Source organism: Diplotaxodon limnothrissa, linkage group LG20, assembly GCF_057381915.1.
Source record: "Diplotaxodon limnothrissa isolate DT_005_m linkage group LG20, D_limnothrissa_male_GT1.1, whole genome shotgun sequence".
Lineage (NCBI taxonomy): Eukaryota > Metazoa > Chordata > Actinopteri > Cichliformes > Cichlidae > Diplotaxodon > Diplotaxodon limnothrissa.
The window spans coordinates 12,778,499-12,793,743 of NC_140615.1; the positions used below are offsets into that span (position 1 = coordinate 12,778,499).

Sequence of the window (15,245 nt, forward strand, 5' to 3'; positions counted from 1 at the left end):
TTATTATCTGTATTCAAAGTGTGTTTTCATTCATGTCCTGACAAGGAGATCTAAGCTTTATAGTTTGCGTACCTCTTGTTTCTAGACGTTCTGATATGCTTATACTGTATATCTTATTAAATTATCTAAATTCTCAACAGTGTTGGGCTCATTTCCTCCACCAGATCAAAAGCTGAAAACAACAACAACAACAAAAAACAAAAAAACAAAAAAACTCCCTGACATGACAAGTATGGAGACAGTTAAGGGAAAATATTCCCTGCTGTTTTAGTATTCAAGAAAAAAAAGAAAGAAAGAAAATATAGACTACAGATAGTTCAAACGTATATATATATATGAAGAACAAATGAAAGGCCCCGCCTGAAAGGCTTTGAAAGGCCTCCATTATGGAGCCATAAATGTTCTTACAAGGCTGCTTTGTACTCATGGTGAACCAAAGCGTACGACTATCATTAATGTTATTAAGTAGCTACCACCATGAGATTATGTCTGCCTGTAGTACACCAGATTAATTACATTAAGTCAGGGGAAGAGCACAAACTATAAGTATAGACTGTAAACTTATAAGTAACATTCGTCCACCATAATTTTAAAAGTATACTGTAGTAAAAATGTTGAGGTAACTAAAGTACTGGGCCTCAAAAAACATTAACATAAAAAGACGACAGGCTCTGGAAACTACACTCAAGGACGTGTGAGTTGCGCTCAGCTCGGCGCAGACTGCGCAACTTGACGCTTGTGAAGTTCCGTGTGTATCGCTAACTCGAGCTAATTCATCACAGATACCTCAGCTAGCCAACCTTGCGCAGTGTTGGCCAGGTAGACGTACAATGAGAGATATTCCGGATAAATCGAATAGCAGTTAAGTGTTCGGCATTGTAATACAAACACGTAAGTGATACAAAGCGACTTTGCCTCCTTGCTATTGGGTTGTCACGGGAAATAGCTTAACATTAGCACTAGCTCGAGCTAATCAAAACAAGCACGAAACACTCATGAGGCTCTGATTTCACCTATTACACTACAACTACCCGGGCGTCTCCGGTTTTGTATTAGTTGTGTAAAGAAGTCTGATGTATATTTCCTAATAACTAGCAAGCCTTGCAGCTTGTTTTATTAGCTAACCAGGCACGTTAGCTAGCTGGGACCAATGTCAGTTAACAACATTAACCTGGTGTTTTATCAGATTACCGCTTGCATTTCTTCTTTCCATGTGTACTGTTTACCTTGTTGTTGTTTTTGGATACTGGTTGTTTAATAACCCGGAATGTTGCATTGAAACCACATATGTCGCCCTCCCCCCTGCAGATTAGGCCGTCCAAATGGTGATCATATCAGGCACAGCCACTGTGCTGCAGCAGTTTGTCAGTGGACTGAAGAGTCGAAATGAAGACACTCGAGCAAAATCTGCCAAAGACCTGCAGCACTATGTGACTACAGAACTCAGAGAGGTAACAGCAATAAGCTATATGTGCATAATTGAAAACTGTAAGTGGAAAACCACTTAGTATACTGGATACTTAATCAAGATTGTTTCCCACTAGTTGGAGAGTTTCACAAGTAGACATGAATCCCCAAATCAGTTCAGTTGTAAATGTATGTAGTGACTTATGAAACAATATTAGGAAGCATTTTCCTCCATACTTTTTGACACTGGTCTTGTCCCACAGTTAAGCCAAGATGAAGCTACTACGTTCTACGATGAGTTGAACCACCACATATTTGAGCTGGTGTCCAGCTCTGATGTGAATGAAAAGAAAGGAGGGATTCTTGCCATAGGTAAGCATTAATAAAACGTTGTTAAAATTGTTATGTTTTTAAGTGCTGTCAATTTTGGACTTATTTAAGATCTCTTAGTTTCTATCACTATAAAATGATTATTGTTTTCATCAGTGAGTCTAATTGGAGTTGAAGGAGGCAATGCCACCAGGATCAGTCGATTCGCCAACTACCTCCGCAACCTGCTCCCTTCCAGCGACCCCGTGGTGATGGAGATGGCCTCTAAAGCTATGGGCCACCTTTCTATGGCGGGGGACACCTTTACGGCTGAGTATGTGGAGTTTGAAGTGAAGAGAGCCCTGGAGTGGTTGGGAGCCGACAGAAATGAAGGGAGACGCCATGCTGCAGTAAGTCACTAGCAGACAACAGTCACTGTGGTGTTTGCTGTTCAAATAAAACCACATATTGGTGGTGTTTACATTTGCTGGAAATGTGGGCACGTTGGGAGCTGTAATAACTTTATCTATTGCTGTAGTGAAGGCAGTGTTGAAAGTTCCTCTAGTGTGTTTTGGGTTGAAGGCACAAGTACTACTTCATATGCACTCTTATACCCCAAATATCAGCACATTCTTCTTCTGATTTCCTCTTTACCCTGTTCTGTGTGCGTGTGGGTGGGTGTCACCCAGCTGTGGCGTCAGCAAAACCTCCAAGCAGAGAAGCTTGACAAGATGTTGATGCAACCCGGTCACTATGTTTTTATAGAGTACCGACCAGCTTCAAATGGTTATTATTGGCATCACACTCATAGTCCAGAAAAATCCTGAACGCTTCAAAATTAGAAAATGAGAGAATGTGCTTGCCTTTTTCTATGTTTTATTTAGCTTATTATGCAATTACCATTTTCCCATTTCTAGTGGCTGTAGAATATTAAACCTTGTTACTTTCCCCAGAATGTCCACATGATGTTGTTGGGAAATAACTGAAAAAGAGTACGGGGAGATGAAAACCAAGTTGGCAATAAAAAAACCTAAAATTCATAGTTGAGCTGTGCCAAAACGAAAGAAAAAAACAACAAATCCTACAAGCTAAAAAAAATTAAGTGATCAAAATGCACTAAGCAGGAGTAAATGGTCAGAAGAACACACATAGGATTGGTTGTGTGAAGAGATCAGTGATTTCACTCCCAAGTGGAAAGTGTTCCAGCAGTAAAATTGAAAAAGTAAGGAAAAACGGGATCTGTTTAGCTCCTTAGCAAGATGGAGCCATCCATATATCAGTTGGAACACAGCGTGGTCAGTGCTCTGTTTATCTAACGAGTCACAAATAAATTTCAGTGACAGTACAGCTGACAAGATTTACAGTTTTACTATTATTTACATGCACTGTCGCTATCTTGGATTGTGAAGTCGGGGTTGGTGAGGCTGTGCAGACCTTCCAGGGCTTGCAATATCTCCGGTCGGGCGACCAAAATCTATCTCAGCCCCGCCCGTCTGGCTACAGCTGAGTTGGAAGTCCAGCTTCAGAGGGCATTCCAGTTGAAAACACCATTTGGGAAATCTGAAATTTCAATTTGCAGCTTCAAATGGTACGCACCATAGTCACTGCAGTGGAGTCAAATGAAAGGGACAGTACCTAAAACAAGGAGAGAAAGCAGGGCACAACTACACATTTAAACAAGCAATGTAACATAACTACATACAGGACATTCCCAGCTCATAGTTGCTTCAGAATTCAAACAGCGACAGTCAAAATTTTATGTCAAGCTATTTTAGGATCATATGTGGATTTTGTTTTGGTGAACAGATCGTTGAAAAAGAAGATTTCAGGTTTCTCAGGTGTATTTTGGTAAAATAAAAAATGTGGAGCAGTGCACGCCTGCATTACTTTCGTTTGCAATCTCTTCCAGGTTTTGGTGTTGAGGGAGCTGGCTGTGAGTGCACCCACCTTCTTCTTCCAGCAAGTCCAGCCGTTCTTTGACAACATCTTTTACGCAGTATGGGATCCTAAGCAGGCCATCCGAGAAGGTGCTGTGTCTGCCCTGCGAGCCTGTCTCATCCTCACCACTCAGAGAGAGACAAAGGAAATGCAGAAACCACAGTGGTACAAAGTAAGACATGTAACTGTACACCGGCAAATCATGTGTTATTCTAATTAAAGTATTGGAGAGTTTGTTTGTTTTTTAAAGAGGTGACATGAGTGGCTTTTTTTTTCTGTGACAGCAAACCTTTGAAGAGGCAGAAAAAGGCTTTGATGAGACTTTGGCCAAAGAGAAAGGGATGAATCGCGACGACAGGGTCCACGGCGCTCTTCTGATCCTGAATGAGCTGGTTCGCATCAGCAGCATGGAGGGAGAGGTGAGGTCGGATATCAGCTTGGACACATTATCAGTGGTAAAATCCAGTCCGCTCACAGTCTTATTTCCAACCAGCGTATGCGCGAGGAGATGGAGGAGATCACACAGCAGCAGCTGGTCCACGATAAGTACTGCAAGGAACTGATGGGGTTTGGAACAAAGCCCCGCCACATCACACCCTTCACCAGCTTCCAGTCGGTGCAGCCGCAGCAGTCCAACGCCCTCCTGGGCTTGTTGGGCTACAGCACACCTCAAGGCTTCCCCAGCTTTGGGGCCACACCGGTACCTGCCAAGAGCTCTCTGGTGGAGAGTCGCTACTGCCGTGAGTTGATGGAGGAGCGATTTGACCAGGTAGGTTTTAACTACAGACAAAATGCATTGTGAAAGTGTAATTGTATATTAATGTAATGTGAAAATGCCTTGGACTAAAATCCTTGACACTCAAGGACTTTAGCTGCCATGATAAATGCACTGAACAGTGTTTAGACATATAGTTTCGTGCATACTGTTGACTGAGTTTGGAATCAGATGTTAGTGAGGGTGGGCTCTGCATATGCAGCTCCCCTTTGGAAAAAACATGGAAACTATTGTAATTGTTGTCAAATCATGGCTTTCTTCATACATACTGATGTCAAAAGTCATCATTAAGGGTACAGGGGATGTCATCAAATGTTGTCTTTATGGGGGAAAGAGTTAAATGTTTTGCAAAATATGAAAATTTTCACGGTTTTTTTTGACAGTCAGAGTGCTGGTATCAGTCTTTGATGTTTTCTCTATGCACTAACTTGGATAGTGTGTTGGAAAATGTGTTTGTGAGTTTGCTTGAGGTTAGGCAGTTGAAGTCATACCTGTGGTAGTCATCTGACTGAATAATTGAGGAAGCTTTTGTTTAAATATCCAGGTGTGTCGGTGGGTGCTGAAATACAGGACCAGCAAAAATCCTCTGATCCAGATGACCATCCTCAACCTGCTTCCACGCTTGGCTGCCTTCCAGCCGCATACCTTTACAGGTGGGTTTAATTAACATATATGTGATTATCAGTTTGGTGCAAATTTTATGTTAGAACTTGAAACCATGTATTGTTTTCAATCACTATGCACATTTGGTCTATATATGGTTACTATTGCAATGTAAGTAGGTCATGGTTAGTACTTTTCAGGCTACCTTTTGAAATATCACTACCAGGGTTTCTACCGCTTGCTCAAATGAATGTGTTGTAGCTAATAGGAAAAAAAGATTATGTGCCATGTGGATGTTCATTTGCTGTGCAGACCAGTATTTGTCAGACACTATGGGCTACCTGCTGGGCTGCCTGAAGAAGGAGAAGGAGAGGACGGCAGCTTTCCAGGCTTTGGGGCTGCTGGTTGTGGCTGTGAGGACAGAAATCCAGCCGTACCTCTCCAAGATCCTTGAGATCATCAAGGCTGCCCTGCCACCCAAGGACTTTGCACACAAGTCAGTTATTGTTTCTTACAATTTTTAAAAAAATGTATCATTTATTAAATAGTGACATATTACACGTTCCATTACAGTGTCCCTTAAACCTAAAGGCTGAAAAGTCTAAAATTATATTATGGGTAGAATTTGCTCAGTGGTGTTGTGAATTTAAAAAAAAAACATGTTGTTGTCTATGCACAGTTTCATTTACTGATCTTTCATCTGTGCAGGAGGCAGAAGACCATGCAGGTGGATGCTACAGTGTTTACGTGTATTAGCATGCTTTCTAGAGCCATGGGTCCCAGCATCCAGCCAGACATCAAAGAACTGCTTGAGCCTATGCTTGCTGTGGGCCTCAGGTAGGACATCTTCAAAGAACTTTTTTAGCAATTCAGTTTCTGATCTGAATCATGTAATTTTCAAATTAATGCTTGGGTTTGATTGGATCGTTTGTCTGTTGTTCTGGTCTAGTCCTGCACTTACTGCAGTGCTGTACGATCTGAGCCGTCAAATCCCCCAGCTGAAGAAAGATATACAGGATGGTTTGCTGAAGATGCTCTCTTTGGTATTGATGCACAAGCCATTGCGTCACCCTGGCATGCCCAAAGGCCTGGCTCACCAGCTAGCCTCACCAAGCCTCACTAACATTCCAGAGGCTAGTGACGTTGGCAGCATCACCCTGGCCCTGCGAACCCTGGGAAGCTTTGAATTTGAAGGTAAGAACCTGGAAAAAAAACACGTACATCTGTGTGATGGATTCTTTTCCTGCATAAAATTTTAGGTCAGTAGCATGTGTCAAAGTTCAGGACCCAGTGTTTCGCAGCACAGTGTTGCATTGTAATACACAAGCAAGCAAGCAAATGTTTTTTAGTTAGCACTTATAACAGAATTACAAAGTGCTTTACAACAATGGGACTAAAACCAGGGTAGAATTAGAAGAAGCAAAATAGAGCAATGGAATTTAAAGCAATACAAAAATGCAAAAAACGGTGAATCCAAAGGAACAACATGAAAACACAGTGGAATTAGAAATGGTATATAAATTAAAACAACAACAAAAGACAGAGGTTAAGAATTTAAACTTGATACCGAATGGCTGTTGCTCTCCTCACCCAACAATCCTTTGCATTTTGTAGCTAGCCATTTTTTTATTATACTGTTCTAATGGACAAGGGCGCATTGATAAGTTGGGCTTGCTGAAGAAATTATTCAAAGAGTAGTGGCATTACTGTCCTGAATGATCATAAGAAATAAGTGGTGCAGTTTTGCTGTCTATGCACTCTATATCACATGCAGTGAAGTTGAAAATGAAATATGTTTTTAAACTAGGCTTAAACTGTCACTCGTAAGTCATTGGAGCCGCCAGCGGTGACAAAAATGTGGACCAAAAGAATTGATTATGTGAACTGCAGAAATGGCCGGGGCAGTTGTGCTGATGACTGTGCCCATCTTTCAGTGGTCGATATAAATAGCGTCTCTTCAGTCTGTCACCGAGATGACTAGTTTTTTGTTCTCCAGCAGAGAAACTGGGGAGAAAAATGATCAGTCTTTGGTGTCATTCCTCAGCAGACTGCTGGATGGGTTTGCATTTTAGTGCAAAAGCTGGGGTAACATTGGATATTTAGTTAAGTAATTCAGTCTCCACGGAAACAAGCCACCCGACTTCCTTGGTATTGAGTTTTAGAATCCCAAATAGACAAATGAAGAAGAAACGCCATTATAGGATAAATCAAGTCAGTGTTGTTTGTTTTACATAAAATAAGCAACAAAAATGCTGTTATTATCTACCAGGATATTAATGCTACTAAAAAAAATAAAATAAAAGCAGTTGTATTGTGATTATTCTACATGAACGTCTTTCCCCAGGACATTCCCTCACCCAGTTTGTGCGCCACTGTGCTGATCACTTCTTGAACAGCGAACACAAAGAAATCCGAATGGAGGCAGCTCGGACTTGCTCACGCCTGCTTACTCCCTCCATCCACCTGATCAGCGGCCATGTTGTCAGCCAGACCGCTGTGCAGGTTGTTGCAGATGTTCTCAGCAAGCTGCTAGTTGTTGGCATCACTGATCCAGGTAACAAATGCACAGAAAAGGAAAACGGCATTACTATGCAGATTTATTTTGTTTTGTTGCTTTTATGGTGTGAGGCTTCAGAACTGTTAACAGCTACAGTGATCCATTATGGCAGCGTATAAAAAATAAAAGTGATAAAGAAAGCCAGTCTGATTTTTGTCCCTGATTTCCTGTAGATCCAGATATCCGATACTGCGTGCTGGCGTCTCTTGATGAACGCTTTGATGCTCACCTCGCCCAGGCTGAAAACTTGCAGGCGTTGTTTGTTGCTCTGAATGATGAGGTGTTTGAGATCAGAGAGCTGGCAATCTGCACGATCGGACGCCTGAGCAGCATGAACCCTGCCTTTGTTATGCCCTTCCTACGCAAGATGCTCATCCAGGTATGAAAGGCACAGTAATGGCTCAATACGAGTTTTATTTATTGCATTAGACATCATGTTTTGATTTATTTAAACCATTAAATTTGTTCATTAGGATTCCTTAGGTTCATGTGCCAAAGATGGCATGCAAGTATTCAACAGTTTTGCAAACGCTTGGCTTCTACATTCATTATTTTTCTTGTGACGATTACCTGCTTGCGTTTCAGTTGGATACCTTTAGGGGGCAGCAAAGGCCATGATATTATGCTAAGCTGAAAACTCAAAACACACACACTTGTAGTACAAAGTCACAATTGATTTTTGTCTAAACGCCTTTGTGTTTTCCACGACTTAAGCTTATTAAATGTATTCCAGATGAAGATGAGTGCATGTGCTGTGCTAACATTATCATTTTTCTGCAGATCTTAACAGAATTGGAGCACAGCGGTGTCGGCAGGAACAAAGAGCAGAGTGCTCGAATGCTTGGTCACCTGGTCTCCAATGCGCCCCGACTTATACGTCCTTATATGGAACCCATCCTCAAGGTACTGCTTTGCAAGTTCTCTGTTGTAATGGTGGATAAGTGTGTATGAATCTAAACCAGACTGAAAGGGGCTTCATGTTCCCAGTAGGCCTATGCTAATAAGTAAAAGCTGAGGTCCATTACATCCTCATTTCCATGGGCCTTCAAATAAGTAATGATTTCAAAGTATATGAGGAAATGACCACATTGCTTTTAATTTTTCTAGGCTCTCATCCTCAAGCTTAAAGACCCAGACCCTAACCCAGGAGTAGTCATTAGTGTCCTTGCAACCATTGGCGAGTTGGCTCAGGTAAGGCTGTTTTTACTCTGTTTGTAATTATAAATCGGCTGTTTACTGCAACTAGATAAATCTTAGCAGAATTTATTGTCCATTGTACACAATTAATTATAAAAAAAACTCATCTTTAATCTGGGTAGTTTTAATGTAAATCCAAGCTTGTCTTGAGGTTGAAGGTAATTGCAGGCTCTTACCCTTAGATGTTTGCCTTGCTCTACCCTGACCAGGTGCTTGAATGGTCCCCTGAAAGCAGTCAGGGAGTCACAGTTAAAGGGCCTTTGAAGTTCAGACAGAGTGCGGGAGATGCTCAGGGAGACTCAGTGCAGAATGAGACAGAAGCCCAGCTCTTCGGGAACCCAGACAAAGCAAAGATGCATGAGAATGTAGGGAGTACAGATAACAGAAACTAAATGTTACTTTGAAAACAATCTGTCTGCAGCCTGAAAGCACATTTTAAAAAAAATTGTACATTTGGTAAGTGATGGTGGTTCCTAATATACATGGACTTGAGAAATTCACATGGATTCTCTGACAAATAATTTATTTAATAGCTTTAATATTAGCTTCTATAATTTTTCACTGTAGCTTCCTTGAGTTTTGTGCACTTCAGTTTATCTATAAAATGTTACGAGTTCTTATAATAGTGCCCTTTTGGCTTTAGGTGATTCTACAGAAAATGGTTAATTTATAAAATTTCTGTAGTTTTGATTGATTCTTTCTCTGCCCCATCAGGTGAGTGGCCTAGAGATGAGGAAGTGGATGGATGAGCTTTTCCCAATTATTATGGACATGCTGCAGGACTCATCATCACTGGCCAAGCGACAGGTACACAAGGAACAACTTACAAATAAATACAGACGATATACTCTTTTCTTGTTGATGATTAGTTAATGACTGTCTCTGACTTTCCACCAGGTGGCTCTGTGGACACTGGGCCAGCAAGTAGCTAGTACAGGCTATGTGGTGGAGCCCTACCGCAAGTACCCGTCCCTTCTAGAGGTGCTGCTTAACTTCCTCAAGACTGAACAAAACCAGGGCATCAGGAGAGAGGTATGAATAAATGTCATGCCATCTGGGCCGATCACCTTACGTTTCCCTCACCGTAGTAATGGGAACCTCATAGGCCAGCAAGGCTTGAAACCACTTTACAGCATGCATTGAGTTAATGTGTAGATCTCTGTAGAGGCATTGGATTTGGTGAATTACAATGATATGGACATGTAGCATGAAGCAAAGCACCTTTTCCATAAATATATGGACATTTTGATGTGAAAAGTTTGAGTGGAAATTGTCATTGTTTAATTTCTTACATACGACATTGTTAAAAGTGCAGGGAATGCACTTCCCTCACTTTATATGGTGAGAAGCTTCTCAAACCACTCTTACTGTTTGGCTGTAGCACTTTTTGTTAGTGTCCATTTTCCATAAATACTTTGTTTTCTATAGCTTCCTTATATCTTTGAAACTCAGCTAAGGTACCAAATTTGGTGAACTTTTGAGATAGATTATGTAAAATGACCAGGTATATACTCAATTTTGTGTTCCTGTGAGGGACCACTAACTCTGTCTTTCCAACAGGCTATACGTGTTCTGGGGCTTCTTGGAGCCCTGGATCCCTACAAACACAAGGTGAATATCGGCATGATCGACCAGTCCCGAGATGCCTCTGCTGTCAGCCTCTCAGAGTCCAAATCCAGTCAGGACTCGGGTAGGTCTCAGATTACTGTTAATACAGACATTTTTTCTTCACCAAGGGTCACAGTGTGGATTAGATTAACTTTTTATTTGCATTCCTCAGACTTACAGCAGTATTTTCAGTACAACAACTGGAAAGTCTCTAAATGAGCACGAACCCATTTTCACATCTCACAGTGGAACTTGGGACTGTTGCTGTAATTTTAGTGAGTCTGCATTATGAGCCTGATGAATAATGTTGTCAAGAGTTTGTATATAGACTTGATGTTATTGTAGCTTTGTGCTGCGTTTACTGCATTTATCATAATGTTGTTTGACTCTTCAGTGAGAGTTTAGGGTATTTTCTTCCAGATTGCGCTCTAGTCATTTACTTGTAATCGCAGTTGTTCGTATTGATGAGACATTATGATCTTTATTTGTGGGCTCTCTCTCATTGTTGGTGTTGTGCCCTTTGCGTCACAGCTGGTTGTGTTAGACAACCCCCTTTCTTTCCATCATCACCAACTCTGTGCTCATATGGGATTGTCTGATGGTTGGCTTTTTCTTTCTAATTTTGTAGGATCTTTACCTCACAGTACCAAGTTGATGATGACTTTGAAGTAAAACAGAAAGGCCCCAGTCAGGCACCTTCTTGCTGGGAGGTGACACCATGCAATCATGTGTGCACATAAAATCATCATCTCGATGTAGTTATAGGTCAGTGCTCCAGAAATTGCCGTGAGTTAAATACGCCACGCAGCAGTTTTTCTTAGGTCAGAATGTGATCACTCGAGTGAGGAACCGATTTCATCTTCAGTTTTAGGAATTGCCGAATCTGGCTCCCATAAATAATAATAATAATAATCATGGATTGCATTTATATAGCGCTTTTCGGGAACCCTCAAAGCGCTTTACAATTCCACTATTCATTCACTCTCACATTCACACACTGGTGGAGGCAAGCTACAGTTGTAGCCACAGCTGCCCTGGGGCCCACATAAAGCCAGTGAAACTGTGTCTTTTGAAAAAACACTGAAGATTATGCTTTACTCATTGGCTGTTTTACATTTAATAAATCTACAAATCATTCGAAATGGAGTGCAGGGAGGAGATATGTCTACGCCGACAAGACAAAACACAATCTTTTAAGGTCTTGCCCTTGCATTTGAAAAGTCAACAGCATCAGCGGCTTTGGGTTTGCCTTTTGTGGGAGTTTTCATTCTTTGGGATCTTATTTCTGGCTGCTGTCTGATCTAAACCCAACTAAAAATCCTTCAGAACAAGAGTCTGCCAGTTTGGAGGGAAATATAAGCACCACAACTGGAGTAGGACTTTTTGAAGTGCTGATATTAAATTTAATGTGACCCACTTTAGACAGATTTCAAGCATCTGTTTAATAGAATATCAGTGATATACGTCACTCTTTTTCTTTACGGGGTGAACGGATTACTGGTGCAGTCTGAATTTGCGTAAACGTATTACCATATCAGCTGAATAACTCAGCATTGCCTGTTAAAAGGCTTTTTGGTCAATATGTTTGTTGTAATAAACAATATGTCCAAAACAGGATTAATGACATTGATCTTAACCCAGTTGACAGATTTTTGAATAACAGTGCTAAACACAATGTGGGTGGATCTTAATATACCCTATGTTATCTGTTAGAAGTAACAAAAGATGTAAAAATGTTTTTCTTGCTCGTAGTGGGTTTTACTTTAAACTCTTGGATTATTTCTCTGAGTATGATAAAACTCTCAGAACACGACTTGGTGGTTGTGCATCATAAACGGTCTGGATATTGTGAATTTCTCTAATAATGCACATCTGTCTTCGGTCACACGCCTCGTGTGTGGAAAATGCAGATCTCCACTCGTCTGATCCAGTCATGTGTCTCAGAATGACCTTGGACAGTATGGTAATGGTTTTACCAGTTTGTTCTCCAGCTAAATAGACTGTGACCAGAACTGGAGGTCGTATATCTGTTGGCGAATTTGATTTGTTAGGGTCACTGTCTGAAACACTAGTATCTCGGACCACTTTTTTTTTTTTGTAGGGTTCTGGGAGTTGACTGTCTAGTTCCATCTCCTCACCTGACTTTAAATTAGACCAGTCAGATCTTTACAGAACACAACAGTCATAAAGGTGATGAAACGCTTCATGTCCCCTTGGGAGTTGCTATATTTTTTACATGCTATTAGGAATAGTTAACAGTTCCTATTCGTCCCATTCACCTGAATTATTACACTACTCTTGCTTCACTTGGCTACACTAATGCCTGTTTGTTTGCCGATAAAATACAGATTGTTATCATTTATCACCATTGTGAATCTTGACTTGGTGAATACTGAAATATTAAAAAACTAACTTTTAGTCCTCGGCGTCTAAGGGGAGACATTCAAGCAGCTGAAACAGTAGCAAAAGGCTGAATACCACACATTTGTATTCTCAGGTGCCTTGTAAAATTTAATAGCCCCGCAAAGATAAATGGACGACGAGAGCTGCTTTGTATTCCCTATTACAAAAATATTAATGGAACTAATGCACTAATAAAACCCCCAAACCCTGTGATCTTTTATTCTCAGCAACTCTCACACGGCTCCTTGTGCTCTTGGGTCTATTAGGAATGGAAACTGGTACATATTTTACTGGTGATGGCAGTGCCTAGGTGCTGAATGTTACTTTATGTTGTGACAAAATTTTGATCATTTTTTGGAAGAACTTTAAGTATTAGGTTTCCTACTGTCTCCAGCAAATCTAAGATCTCATTAAGCTGAATGAGGGGACTTACTAAATGCTGAAGAGATTCCATCTTTTTCTTTTACCTTAATGGTAAAACCTTGACTAAAGCACTAACTAGATCCTGCAGTCACTGCAGTTAATTTGAGCAATTTATTGCATCTGACTGAAAGTTGTACAACAGGCTGAAATCATATTATGTGATTACGACGAAAGAATGTCCTCATCAGATTTACATTTGGCAAATTACTAAATATTTCTAGGGTTTAAGCATGGCCACTCACAACTGTCACATTCATCAACTGCTCCATCAGTATGACTGAAGGAGAGATGGCACAAAACCTGAGAAAGATTCTTGCATTATTATTTTTTAATTTTATAGTTTATATGTTTATATAGTTTATATGACAGCATCATTCAAACTAACCAACCTCACTCTCCTCTTTTTGTAGCTGACTATAGCACCAGTGAAATGCTGGTGAACATGGGTAACCTGCCCCTGGATGAGTTTTACCCTGCTGTGGCAATCGTCACTTTGATGCGCATCCTGAGAGACCCATCACTCTCCAACCACCACACTATGGTAGTCCAGGCGGTCACCTTCATCTTCAAATCTTTGGGCCTAAAGTGCGTCCAGTTCCTGCCTCAGGTCATGCCCACTTTTCTCAATGTCATCCGGGTGTGTGATGCCAGTATCCGAGAGGTAAGCTGTTGTGTGGATTAAGAGGAAAGAGACTGCCTGACAGATTCATTATGGCATTTCTCTTATTTTGTCAGCTGTTCACAAAGCAAATCTTAGACTCTGTCTTCTGTCTTCCTCCAGTTCCTCTTTCAGCAGATGGGAATGGTCGTGTGCTTTGTGAAGATTCACATCCGTCCCTATATGGATGACATCTTCACCCTCATCAGAGTGAGTAACTGTTTCAACCCAATCTCTAAACACTCATTATGCAGCCCTTCTTTATTTTCCTTTGAGTTAGGCTGACAGCTAAGAACTCTTAATTGCACTCAGTTGTGCTTTCTGCTTTCCTCATTAGAAGTAATGTGTTTAAGGCCTCTGCATGAAGTCTTGCCCCATGTCACACAGCAGTATGCATTGTGTGTAGTGAGGTACTTAACAAGATTAAAGAAACTGTGAGTCAGAGAAAATAAGAAGTTATGTATATTTAGAGATGTTCTTTTTACTCTTCCTTTTATTATCACTCACTGTTCACCTTCTAACTGTAGCACTGCATGTGGCTCCGATGTACGTTTCCACTCACGTTATTCAAATAATATTTAGGAGAAAAACTGCCGATGACTCATGACGCTCACACTTATCCCATGATGTGGAACAACTGCTAAAGCCATAGCTCCTGCCTGCACTTGCACAAACACAATGTCAAGCACATAATCATTTAAAGAGTCACAAAGTATCATATGACTGTCCTTGCGTCGGAATCTTGGTAACACTGTTACCAAAACTTTTGCAATGGCCGCAACTCCACCTGGTGGAAAGTAATTGAGAGAAGTAGACCACTGCGCCTCCAGTCCCTATGAGTTAATAAATGGCAAGTAAAACAAAGAATCTATTCATTTTTGCTCCAGTCCTGCTCTTGCATCCAGATGAGGGGGCTGGAATAGCCATTCAGGACGTACTCTCACTTCCTCTCTAGTTAGCAGCCACAAGCAGGGAAAGCAGGAAGTTGGGGGTTGCTTGAGACCTCTCGTCCCTGACAAAACGCCTTTGCCAAATCTCACAGCTGAAGCCCATTGACTGATTGATATATTGTGTGACTTCAGGTCTTTTCTACTCCAGCTATTAATATTTTTAATGTGCACAGTGGTCAAACCTAGATTTTCCAAAACACTGTCAAAATCCACGCAGAGGCATGATGTAAGTCCCAGCTGACAGGAAACTGTCTCCATTCCTTGCCATCCAGTATTGTGACCCCTGCTTTGTGTCTCTAGCACGTGAACGTTTTGCATTTCCAGAGGGAACACTGATCCAGGCATTTGTCTCCCACTCAGCTTATTGATAAAGCACATTTTGACCTACTTCTGTATAGCTACACAAAAACTTTAGCA

General features: G+C 41.0%; 1 protein-coding gene across 1 annotated transcript in view; it reads left to right on the top strand.

Moving 5' to 3' along the window:
* Positions 1-751: 751 nt before the first annotated feature.
* mtor (mechanistic target of rapamycin kinase) overlaps positions 752-15,245 on the top strand; it is a 78,540-nt gene continuing 64,046 nt past the window's right edge. Inside the window, exons 1-20 of the mRNA XM_085345446.1 lie at positions 752-891; positions 1,309-1,451; positions 1,671-1,779; positions 1,894-2,126; positions 3,626-3,826; positions 3,939-4,073; positions 4,148-4,423; positions 4,974-5,082; positions 5,345-5,528; positions 5,741-5,869; positions 5,982-6,226; positions 7,377-7,586; positions 7,763-7,968; positions 8,370-8,492; positions 8,697-8,780; positions 9,501-9,593; positions 9,684-9,818; positions 10,347-10,476; positions 13,631-13,881; positions 14,002-14,088. Of these exons, the coding sequence (XP_085201572.1) occupies positions 1,323-1,451; positions 1,671-1,779; positions 1,894-2,126; positions 3,626-3,826; positions 3,939-4,073; positions 4,148-4,423; positions 4,974-5,082; positions 5,345-5,528; positions 5,741-5,869; positions 5,982-6,226; positions 7,377-7,586; positions 7,763-7,968; positions 8,370-8,492; positions 8,697-8,780; positions 9,501-9,593; positions 9,684-9,818; positions 10,347-10,476; positions 13,631-13,881; positions 14,002-14,088 (3,069 nt within the window). The 5' untranslated portion in view covers positions 752-891; positions 1,309-1,322. The remainder of the gene's footprint in view (positions 892-1,308; positions 1,452-1,670; positions 1,780-1,893; positions 2,127-3,625; positions 3,827-3,938; positions 4,074-4,147; positions 4,424-4,973; positions 5,083-5,344; positions 5,529-5,740; positions 5,870-5,981; positions 6,227-7,376; positions 7,587-7,762; positions 7,969-8,369; positions 8,493-8,696; positions 8,781-9,500; positions 9,594-9,683; positions 9,819-10,346; positions 10,477-13,630; positions 13,882-14,001; positions 14,089-15,245) is intronic.